The 12,695-nt window shown below is 38.8% G+C and overlaps 1 protein-coding gene across 1 annotated transcript; it reads right to left on the reverse strand.

Annotated features, from left to right (window-relative positions):
* Positions 1 to 6: 6 nt before the first annotated feature.
* Positions 7 to 11,488, reverse strand: LOC103132331 (contactin-associated protein-like 2). The gene is made up of 6 exons (XM_007544116.2): positions 11,088 to 11,488; positions 9,921 to 10,031; positions 4,863 to 5,056; positions 794 to 941; positions 320 to 523; positions 7 to 220 (listed from the first exon to the last, which is right to left on the reverse strand). The coding sequence occupies exons 1-6, from the start codon at positions 11,164 to 11,166 to the stop codon at positions 21 to 23; spliced, it is 936 nt and encodes a 311-aa protein (XP_007544178.2). The 5' UTR covers positions 11,167 to 11,488; the 3' UTR covers positions 7 to 20.
* Between the last annotated feature and the right edge of the window lie 1,207 nt (positions 11,489 to 12,695).

The raw sequence follows: 12,695 nt of genomic DNA on the forward strand, positions 1-12,695 counted from the left end.
GGGATGCTTGACAGCATGACTCATGGACAGTTTACCTCATAGTCGAGGTCCAGGTGCTCAAACTCTCCATTAGTCCTGAACTGTTGAGTTTGGTGGTCCAATGTAAAATTTATATTTCTACGGTAACGCTCAATGGCAACAGAGTGCCAGTGACCATCATCTAATAAGCTTCCACTGGTTACAGAGGTGTGACCTTTAATCAGATTGTACTGACTGCTACCTGGAGAAAAGTAACACAAACAACACAGGTGGTAAACATCCCACAAGTCATTTCTGAAAGATAATATATGCAGTCGTTTCACCTTTTTAATGTTCCTACCTAAGTTGATGCTCAGCTCCATTGTTGCCCTCTGAAGCTGCAGCAAGATGTAGTCTCCTTGCTGTCCCTCCCCATAAAGCAGCACACCATCTCTGGCAGTGGTTTTAAATTTTAGAGAAATAACATCTTTCACAGTTTTCATCTTTTTACTCCTGAAGCGATAAGAGATTATGCTATGGCCATCAAAACTGATAACATCAGCCCCTTTGAGACATAGGAAAAAGAAAGTCAAATTCAATATTTTGCATAAGGAATTAATCTGGAATCACAGACCAGCAAATGTCTAAGAGTGCTAACCTAAGAGTGTTGGTAGTTATTCATAAATTAGTTCTGCTTTATATGAAAAAATCTCCAGGTACTTTAAAAATTAAAGGGTCCAGTTAATTTTCAGCAATACACAATAATTGTATTATATTCAGGCTATCACAGTTCACAATTTTTACACAGTTTGTTCCTTTGTGCATTTCTACTTACAATATGAACAGCCATAGAGTTCCAAGCGGACTCCGATCCGCCCCTTTTGGCTCCAGTGCAGTGGGATGAAGCGGATGTAGCGGGCCACTATGGCATGTTGTAATTCTTCACGTACAACATCTTCACTGTTATTATTCCCCTTAAATGTCTGAAACACGTGATTAATATTAGGCTATTTTATGTTCTCTCATTTTTCTGCTGCAATAAAATACATTTCCATTGTTGTGTTTTGCTCTGTTTGGAAGAAAGGTTTCAAGGTCTTAGAAAATTTTACTTTGATGAGCTGGAAATACTGTTCTGTTACATGACATATATTACTTATATGTCATATACGTAACACGACATGTTACTTGATGTCAAGGTTCTTAGCATCAAGAATCTTGATGTTACCGGTTCTTTGTAGCTATCCACCAGCCTTTCGATGACTTAGAAAAAGAAGAGTTTTGGGTTGTGACTGCTGAACTAAGTGATAAAAGTTCCTCATCAGGTCCCTGCGAGTCAGTACAATAATCAATCCCTTTAATTTACTAAATGGCTAGAATGTATCAGACTGACAATTATGACCTGGAGTCACATAGCAGTCTTCTTCTTTTCCTTTTGGCTTTTTCCCTTTAGGGGTCGCCACAGCGAGCCATCCGTCTCCAGGTAACCCTATCTTCCGCATATTCTTCTATCACACCAACTACCTTCATGTCCTCTTTCACTCCATCCATAAATCTCCTCTTTGGTCTTCCTCTAGGTCTCTTTGCTGGCAGGTCCATCCTCAGCATACTTCTACCAATGTATTCAGTATCTCTCCTCTGTACATGTCCAAACCATCTCAATCTGGCTTCTCGGATTTTATTTCCTACACATCTGACATGAGCTGTTCCTCTGATGTATTCAATTCTGATCTTATCCATCCTTGTCACTCCCAAAGAGAACCTCAACATCTTCATCTCTGCTACCTACAGCTCTGCCTCCTGCCTCTTCGTCATTGCCACTGTCTCTAAACCGAACAGAATTGCTGGTCTCACTACTGTCTTGTACACCTTTCCCTTCATTCTTGTTAATACTCTTTAATCACATATCACACCTGACACTTTTCTCCACCCAGTCCACTCTGCTTGGACACGTTTTTTCACTTCTTTTCCACATCCACCATTGTTCTGGACTGTTGACCCTAAGTACCGTATATTCTGCACTATAAGGCGTACCTAAAAACCTTCAATTTCCTCAAAAGCCAACAGTGTGCCTTATAATCCGGTGCGCCTTATATATGGACCAATATTGAGTCACAACAGGTATAGCAACTATGGTAAGCAGCCGCCAACTTCATTTTCGCCCGTAGAAGAGGAAGCGTGCGGTGCATGCTGGGATAGTTGACAGAACGCTGGTTTGTAATCTATTAATAAAGTTTGACTGACCCATCTACCTTCCGACAGTCTAGAATCAGGTCGTCTGCAGGTCATTTAGCACCACCTTCTCCACAACGGAGAAAGGTGACCATCGTCCAGCCACGCCCCGGCCCAGTCGTGGAAGGCTCTCCTCGCCGACCGGAGTCGGACTGTTTTGTTGACATTCCCTTTAGTGCAGCTCCATCTAGTGGATGCATAACGCAACTCCAGCCTCTACTGAAGCGTCTATTCTATGCGCCTTATAATGCGGTGCGCCTTATATATGAAAAAAGTTTTAAAATAAATACTGTACTTAAAATCGTTCACTTTCTTTATTTCTGTTCCCAGTAACCTCATGTCTCCACTTGGGTCTCTCTTGTTGACACACATGTATTCTGTCTTGCTATGGCTAACCTTCATTCCTCTCCTTTCCAGGACAAGCCTCCATCTCTCGAGATTTTCCTCCACCTGTTCTCTGCTCTCACCACAGATAAAAATGTCATCTGCAAACATCACAGTCCATGGAGATTCCTGTCTAACCTCATCTGTCAACCTGTCCATCACCACAGCAAATAGGAAAGAGCTCAAAGCCGATCCTTGGTGAAGTCCCACTTCCACCTTGAGCTCCTCTGTCACTCCTACAGCACACCTCACCACAGTCTTACAGCTATAATACACGTACTTCACCACTCTAACATATTTTTCTGTTACTCCAGACTTCCTCATGCAGTACCACAGCTCCTCTCTTGGAATCCTGTCATATGCTCTCTCTAGGTCTACAAAAACACAATGCAGCTCCCTCTGACATTCTCTGTACTTTTCCATCAACACCTGCAATGCAAAGATTGCATCTGTAGTACATTTTCTTGGCATGAAACCATACTGCTGCTCACAGATGTCCACTTCTGACCTTGGTCTGGCTTCAACAACTCTTTCCCATAACTTCATTGAAAGACTCATCAACTTTATACCTCTGTAGTTGCCACAATTTTGGACACCTCCCTTGTTCTTGAAAATTGGTACCAGCACACTTCTCCTCCATTCCTCAGGCATCCTCTCACTCTCTAGGATCTCATTGAATAGCCTTGACAAAACCTCTACTGCTGGCTCTCCTAGACACTGCCATACCTCCACAGGTATGTCATCTGGACCAACTGCCTTTCCACTCTTCATCATTTTCAATGCCTTCCTGACTTCATCCTTACTAATCTTTGCTGCTTCCTGATTCACAGGCGCAGCTTCTTCTCCTCTTTGTTCTCTCTCAATTTTTTCATTCATCAACTTTTCAAAGTACTCCTTCCATCTTCTTATCACACTTTTTGCATCTGTCAGTAGAGTTCCATCTTGGTCCTTAATCACCCTAACCTGTTGTACATCCTTTCCATCTTTATCTCTCTGCCTTGCCAACCTATATAAGTCCTTCTCTCCCTCCTTACTCTCCAGCCTATTATACAAGTCAGTGTATGCACCTTGTTTGGCTTTAGCTACCTCTACCTTCATTTCTCCCTGTATTCTTAGTGACTTTCTTCGGTCCTCACATTGTCCCACTTCTTCTTGGCTGCTCTCTTTCTCTGTACCCATATTTGCACTTCCTTATTCCACCACCAAGTTTCCTTGTCAACTTACCTTCCAGAAGACATACGTAGTACTCTCCTACCTGTCTTCCTGATAACATGAGCAGTGATCAATATAGTAATCAATACAGTAATCAATCCCTTTAATTTACTAAATGGCTAAAAATGTATCAGACTGACAGTTATGACCTGGAGTCACACAGCACTATATGTGAGAAAATACTGCTATCAGAGTAAACTGAGAGCTCAAATGTTTTGCAATCTCTGAGGCTGATTTTTGCAATTCCAGAGGCTGAAATTAATTTATTAATTTATTAAGGAATTAATTTATTGAGACTAGTTTTAAATCTTCCACAATTAAAGGACTACTGAATATTTTCTTAAGTTTCTGAAATTTGATAGTACCACACAAAGAAAAGTTTGAATATAGTGAAAAACCCAATGCTTTGTCACTCATTTCAAAAAGTGAAACTTATGTATTATAAAGATTCATTCCACATAGAGTAAAATATTTTATTTCTGTAGTTTCTGTTGCAATAAATTATATTGTATTTCTATTTCTTGTAATTAGATGATTGGCGTCCACTTTATAGTTCCAGTCAGCAGTGCTCACCATCTATTTCAAGGTTCTTTATTATTAGATTCTTAAAAAGTTATGTTTTATGGAAGACATACCAGTTACTAGTTAGTGTTAAGTTACACATTATCACTTAGTTGTCATTATTTCAGAACAAAAGACATTAACAGATCATGCAGCATAATGATTGTGTGGGGTTTAGAGACAGAATGTTAACTCTGCTAGAGGGTTATAGTTACTCAAGTAGTCACGCTTTATTTTGTGTGTTGTTATGACTGAACCATATTTCTGATGGCTTTTGATATTGTTTTGTAATGAATTGGAGATATTTTAGGATACTTGAAATTAATATGGATTTTAATTGGCTGCATTTAAATTAAACCTGTTTTTGCTTAAAGAATGAGATGACATTTGCTGTAAATTTGATGTTATATCAATAAAATGAACTAACTTAATTTAAAATAAAACTGTTCAAACTACATGCGTCTCTGTGTGACAAGACTGCTTTTTTTCTGCAAATAAAATTTTCATTTTAATCTTACCCAAATGTTTCCATCCTTTAAATATGGTCTCCAGTTGTTGGCTGCGTCACTATAAAGCAGCTGGTACTGACTTGTCCAGTCGGAGCTTCTGTAGCGTCCCTGAGTTGCAATGGAAACTACTTGCTTCCTAGAGCCCAGGTCTACCTGCAGCCACTGGTAACGATTTGTATCCAAAGGTGACCAGCCTCCGGCGCCTAGGTGTTGGGTTGTTCAGAGTGAGAAATGTTAAAAACAGGGGAGGAAGAAAAAAAATAATAATTCATCTACTCCTACAGTTTCTCTGAGGTATGACTCAGTTTCCACAAAGATTTCTCCTGTTTTTATCTAATCCATTTGTCTTTCCTTAACTAATGGCTCTATTCTCATTGCTATGGAGCTCATGAACATTTTATCTCTGCTTTCAACAAATTCACTGTTGCTATAATCAAGGCCAAAAACACAAACTCCTGACAAGAGCCATGACTCAATCAATCTAACCATTGAGCAGTGAGTGTGCTACAATAAATTGTGAATTAACAATAGGCAAGCTCCAGATCCAGGTGTTTATATATAGCTAAAAAAACATAACATCTAGGAAAAAAATATTTCTAACCATATTTACACTTTCTTTTAGTGTTTTTTCTTACACTAGTGGTCTTTATTTACAGTTTCCATGAAGCAAAGGACCAAAGGTTGGGAACTGAACTCCAGACAGGGGCGTCCGCTTTCCCTATATATCACTTACCACTCTAAGCTCCAGGTCTAGAGATTGGAGGGCTTCTTTACCATCTCTTAGATTTAAGTTGAGACTCCGGCTTAGCCTCTCCAAAACAATAATACTTTGAGTCAGGAAAAGCTTGTTGGAGAATTTGAAACCAGCCACTGGCGAGCAAAAAACAAACAAACAAAAAATACACTCAATTTGAGTTCTTCACTAATATCTTGTTTTGAGATGTGCAGGCACATGCAGGGGGTGGGAGGGCTAGGGGTTCTTGAGCACCTGCCCCTTTTGCTCCTTGCCCCCACGTGCCCTTTTGATCATTTTTTTTTGTGTTATTATTTCCTAAGCCCTCTTCTGACACATAATAACATGTACTAAAATTATTAGTTTTTTTGTTGGGGTTTTTTTGTACAACATAATAAGCCGGTCACCTTGTTACCTTTGACCTTTTGCCCATGACACATGACGCAGTTGCCTCTCACACAGTGAGATAAGGTGGCTAACTGCGGAGCTCAACATACCGAACGTTCCAGATTACAGAACACTTTTTGGTGAATTAAAAAAAACAACAACAAAAAAAAAAAACGTTTTTGGTGAATAAAGTGGAGAAGACTTGCTACTTGTCAGATGACGGAAAACGTTTCTGCTTCAGCACGGAGTAGCGGTTTAAGCAGAGAGGTAATGAAATACAACAGACACTGACAGGCCTCTGCGTCTCTGAAGAACTACTGAGGGGAGGAGACAGCCAGGTGAGGAGAAACTGTTCTTATCAATTCAGTGTTTTTATCATACAGACATTAGGCTGTCTTCAATGTATCTTGAAGGAGAATAGCACTTCAATAAAAGTCCAACAAGGATATTCATTTAGAATTAAAAGTAATTCACCCTGAACTACTATGATAGACATAATGTATGTAATAAAAGTGTGTCATTAATGAAGGGGATAAAACTCAATCCAGACTTTAAGTTTAGGGTCTGTTTCGCAGAGTATGCAGTTAAATTTTTTCCCCAATTATTCAATGAAGAAAAAAAAACTAACCTCAGTTAAATAAAATAAAATTGCAATCAAAACTTTTGGAATTGTATTGATTCCTTAAAAAAAAAAACTAAAAGTTTTGTTAAAAAACTTTTTTTTTAATTAAATAACTCATTTTTGTCTTGTGAACTGAAAAAGTTATTTGCCAAACAAACTTTTATTTGCACACATCAGAAATCTTTTGTTGCAATTTTGGGCCGTGTCCCCGACGTCATGTGAGAATCACAAGCAAAACTTGACTGTCATGACACTTTCATAAACATGACATACCACATGTCATAAACATGAATAAGCCTTCATGAATATTTATGACTGTCATAAAGCGTCATTCGATAAATTATGACACTTTTAATACAAAGTTGACATTATTCAAAATGTCTTTGTTATGACAACTTGACATTAACCAAGAAATAATTATTGATATAAATTTGTTATAAAAGTATTACTGTTTAAACTTTACCTTTTATAACATAAAGTTACCTGATTTTTAAAGTGCAATCATGATGGTATGATAAATTATTTGGTAACTGGATCCTGAAACGAATTATCATCCTTTGGTAGATTCTGACATTTTTTGCCTTAAGTGAGGCAGACTACTATCCTGACCCTAGACCAGTGTTTCTCAATTCTGGTCCTCAGGGACTACTGCCCTGCATATTTTAGATGTGTTCCTTTTCTAGACCACCTGATTCAAATGATTGCATGCAATCAAGTACAGCAGAAGAATGACTTATTAAAGTCAGGTGTGTGGCAGTAGGGAAACATCTGAAACATGCCATTCAGTGGTCCCTGAAGACCAGAACTGAGAAACATTACCCTAGACCAGTACTTCTCAAATAGTGGGACGCGCCCCCCCCACCCAGGGGGGCGTGGCGAAGTGGGGGGGGCTCGGCTCGAGAAGCAGGACTTTATAATTGTTATTCATGTTAACTGATAAACAAGCCTCCGGTCAATAGGTGGCAGCACTGTTCAAACTAATCAACAGCCTGCCTGTTCAAGCTGGTAGAAGTAGCCACAGCACTGTTGTAAACGGAGCAGAAGAAAAAAACAACAAAAAAACGAAGCTAAGGATACAGGCGCGGATGTTTTGAAATATATCTATCTAGAGGAGAGATGGAGAAGTTTGATAGTGAAAAGAAAAAAAGCAGCAGAGGTCAATGGCCAGGATAAGAGATTCTTATTTTCGAATACAAGAATACAGTCATAATACTACTAGAACCCAGTCGTATCAACAGAGTAATTTAAAGACGCAATATTGCCAGAAGAAAGTCGTTATATTAAAAAGCTTCGATAGAGTGATATGCAACGTGACCCGCTCAGCAAGTCTGGTTCTTTCTGTTAAATAAAAAGTTGTGTAAGCAATGGTTTCAAAGACCTGGGGCTGAAAATTTGCTTCTGATGTGCTAAAACATTTAGTACTTAGTAATTTGTTAAACCAGTACCAACTATAACCTTACAGGATCTGTATTCCGCAATTTAGCGCACTATGGTGAAAAGCTGTCATAAAATTAGTCTTTATTCTCGTCCAACTTTACTCATATTTAAAACACAAATCAAAAACTCAGAGCCCGGCACTTATACTCCATCAAAAGCAAGTAACTGTAGCTCGCAGAAAAAGGCCAGGGAATAGACAAAACCTGTCTTTTTATTGTTAATGCAAAACTGTTATAAACTTTTCATTTCTTCTCATCTGACAAGCTGAACTATTAGCAATATTGCTGCAAAATTTTCCACAATAAATGTTAAGAACTATATACCTTGATATACCTTGTGGAAAACTAAACTGAAGAAGCTGACAAGTAATCAGTGCTTACAGTTCTAAAAAGTTTTACTATATTAAGTCTAAAAATGCAAATCCCAGTGAATCATTTGCACTTTTTCAAACTGAGTAGTCTTAATTAATTGTTAGTGATTCACTCATAAACTGATTTTGGAAATTATTTTGAGGCTGACAATAATAAAACAGCGGTTTTGATAATAAGGTCATACAATGTTGGAGCCAGTGGTTTGTACAATAAATTATTAAATATGAACAGATTTCGCAATTTAATAGTATTTAAATTCTGGGGAGGGAAGGGCACTGAGCAGGGGGGGGGTCGCAAAAAAAATTATGATCCCTAGAGGGGGCATGACAGAAAATAATTGAGAAACACTGCTGTAGACCGATCAAAGTCATGAACATAGAAAGCAGTTTTAGCGTGTTCTGAGGTTTTCTCAATAGAAGTTTCAAACACAACATTTACTGACTTTTATTGCAGACTTAATTTCCAGTTGACAGAACAGAATTACTAAAGTCAGGTCAGACCTGAAGGGAAAATATTAAAAGCGCAAGGGGGCAGAAAATACAACATCCATTCATGTTGTAGACAGAATATAAGCTCTGTCCTGTCCTATGTCCAGTTACATAAGCCTTTATCCAGGATTGTCACTTTGGAACATTTCAGAACATCCTGTCATTGTGTAATCTATTTGTGTTTGTAATGTTTCACAAAACACTGAGGAGTTAAAATTGATCTATCAATGTTATACCTCCAATTCACCACCAGGGGTAATAATAAACCCACAACCACTATGAATTATAAGGCGTAATGCTATTGCAAAAAAGGTGAGATGTAGAGCAAAGCAGACAACAATAACTATACAGTCTGTGAGTGAACTCAGTGCAGAGACATGCAGTGTATGTCTGACTTCAGTAATGTGCAGTACACAGTTGATTGCTAAATATTACAGTAATCATACTAATTTATAATGAGCCCCCATTTTACTCAGGTTTCTCTAATGTCCTCGCCACCCGCTTTGAGCATTAGTTGGCGCAGCAGCTGAGGTGCAGGGTATTAGTCCAAGAGGATGTGAGTTCAAACCCTTTGTAAGACAAACATAATTGACATAGGCATACATGGTTGTAAAAACTGTGAACTTCCATTTAACTGGTCAACTGTATGATTTGAGAGCAGAATCGAAATGTATAGAGACTACATATTGCAGCCTCCCGTCCAAGCAGTTCCTCCTGTTGCTGTACTCACATTGAAATCACAATGGTGTTTTGAATAATTATGCAGCTTTACATTGATTGAATATAGAAGATGTAAGCTAGTGGCATCAGCTCCTAGCTCTACTGTTTTTAATTGTCTCTGCTCTCCGATCCATTAAGAATATTAAAATATCACCCCTACAAACTTAAAGACACCCTCATCTTAAACCAATTATGTAAGCAAAAGCTTCAATAAAACAGTAGATACAAGGAATGAACATTATTAGAAAAGGGAATCAATGTTCACACAGCATCAGGAATTGCAAAGTGCTTGACATTACACTGCCATACCTTGTATTCTGTTGAGTTTAGCAAAAGCGGCTGCATATCCTCTGCCATATTCTGATGAGCTGTTGAAGGATTTGATGGGAAGGGGTGCTACCAAGCTGTCATCACACTTCCCTAAACCAGCAAGATAAAAAAAAAAAGCAAAGATCACCTTCAGCAGTAAGCTGTCTATTCTGTAATAGCAGCTGCAAGGTGACTAGTTTGAGACAGAAATCATCTACACACTAAGGAAATAAACAATGACATTTCATCACAATGTCTGGAATTTTAGGTCACTAGAATCAGAATATAAAAGTACTTTCTCATCAACAAAATTACATTTACATTTTGTCTAAAAATAGTCAACCTTCTGACAGGTTTCCAAAATAGTTTCCAAAATAGTTTTGAGCAGCTGGTGTATTTTTTTTTTCTGGAGCAAATAGAGTGGCTGAACTCTGGGAGGTTATCATGTTGTTACTGAACAAGGTGAAAAACCTTTCCTATTCACTTCAGAAGAAACTAGAAGTGTAAAGGTGATAAGAAAAGGCAAAACTGTTGTATTTTTTTTTCTGATTTATCCTATTCACATATCAACTGAATAGGTTCAACTCAGTCCATATCAGCCAGTCTTTCTCGTGGCTGGCTGGAAATGGACTGGGGGGAGGGGGTGGGGCAAAAATTTATTCTTTTGTTTTCTGAGATAAATGGCAGATTTATTAAGTTCTTTGTTTCTTTTCCCTTTTCATATTGATATTATTTAAATACAAACGTTTCTTCAATGATTTTTTTTTTCGGGGGGAGGGGGCTGGGGGATTCTAGACTTTTCCAAGATTGGAGGGCTCCGGACCCCCGACCCCCTTCGGGATTTACGCCTATGGGCGCCATGAAGGATTGAGCAGGTGTTCTAACTATCTGCGCTACCCATCAAACTCTGACGAGGTAGCACCGATATACCGGCCCTGCCTCTGTGTTTTCTATGGGAAGCAGCTTCTGCTTCTTTCGTTCTTGATGAATGAAAGTATCGCGCGGTTGGTGATGCTGGGCCGCTGATCTCGTTCAACGGACCACCCTGTACAGTCCGCTGCTCTGTTCTCTATACAAAAAAACTGTCTGCATATATTGCAGGAAAAAGCTCTCTCTGTGTGTGTGTGTGTGTGTTGGAGAGAGAGAGAAAAATTATAGTATACTTACGGGATGCTGACCATGCGCCATTAGATGTGATGATGAGAGACGTAACTAGCAGCATTAACAAGCCAGTCAAAGCGGACATCTTCACAGAAAAGGAACAACAAAGACGAAAACAGAGTGGTTCCAGGTGTCTCTCCCTGCCCCCCGTTAACAGTGTAACACAGCAGACTTCTTTTTCTCTCTGCGATGAAACAGAATGGATGTCTGCCTCGCTTAGCTTGCAGCCTATTGCCTTGTTTCCCTCTAACAAACACCAAAAACCCAAGAAAGATTGGTCCACACCGTTCAGTCTCCGTTCAGACCGCTGTCGGGCTTCGGCTCCATTGTCAGGCAGACAGGCAAAGAGACAGAAAGTGTCCAATCAAAGGAAAGGACACCATCCACCCCTACCCCCTTACGATATGGTACAGCCCATAATGTATAATGATACTAAAGCTCCTGAAGGGCTCAGATTCAGGACGGGCCGAGATGTTATTACAGTACATAACAAGAGGGAGTTTAAAGCTCTGCAAGATGTAAGACAAAGAACTGTTAAAATTTAACACATCAAGAACACGACTCAGAAAAGAAAAACTAGACCTAGCTGCAAAGGGTTTCTATAAACAGAAGAACGTGAGTCCATGAAACTACATACAGTTGACAGCTACACTGAAAGGTCAAACTTGATATGCGCTATTTTATACTAACATAAAAAAAAAGAAAATTGTGATTTGTGAAACCGTTATTCTATTTGTAAAAACGTTCCCTGACATAAGTCCATATAATGTTTCATGTTGACTACATCACCTATATTCAAAAACAAAAATACTTTATTGATTCCAAAGAGAACATAAATATTATTTATCCTGTTGCACGTCAGTTTGTTGACATTCACAGGTGTGGAAGTGTTCGGTTAGTGCCATCTAGTGGCGGAATTTAGGTATTATATTTAAGAGTCTGCCATTGTTTGATGATGTCATTAGAAGAAGATAAGATAGAAAATACAAAGCATAGTTTTCTCTCAGTAACACTGCAACTTCTTAAAGACTAAGTTGATCTTTGAAAACACTGTTGCTTTCAAAGACAAGCGATGGCCAAATTTAGCCTCCGGAAGCAATGACGCTAGCCCTTTGCTTGAGAAGGACCTCGCTGCAGTAAACGGAAAGGGGCGGGGACGGACCACTGTCAGTCTCATACCTTATTTGGAAATGGGACCATTGCAATCCGGAAGTGAAGGGGGCGATATTTCCTATACTTCCGTTTTTATTTTCTTTTGAAATCTGTGATAAATTTTCACATTTAGGAAGGAGTTTAACTCTCAGAATGTATTTGAACTTCTTTTTTTATTTACTTCACGGCAGCTCACAGTTTTTAGCAAATTCTGTAGCTTTTGGTGGTGTACTTCTAAATCTGCTCCTTAGTCGCATCTTTTCGGACTTGCGACTGCCTCTAGTGGCGTGGGTGTGGTAACACATCTAATCTAATTGCATTACTAAATCAGACTACCGCAAAGTCTTTATTACTTATTATTAATTCTGGCATTACAGGAACAGTAAAAGATAAATTTCCTCACAAAAGAACATACTTTTAATTTTCTTAAGGAAGTAGAGGTAATGAAATGACAAACAGTAC

This window comes from Poecilia formosa, unplaced genomic scaffold, assembly GCF_000485575.1.
Source record: "Poecilia formosa unplaced genomic scaffold, Poecilia_formosa-5.1.2 Scaffold999, whole genome shotgun sequence".
In the NCBI taxonomy this organism is placed as follows: Eukaryota; Metazoa; Chordata; class Actinopteri; order Cyprinodontiformes; family Poeciliidae; genus Poecilia; species Poecilia formosa.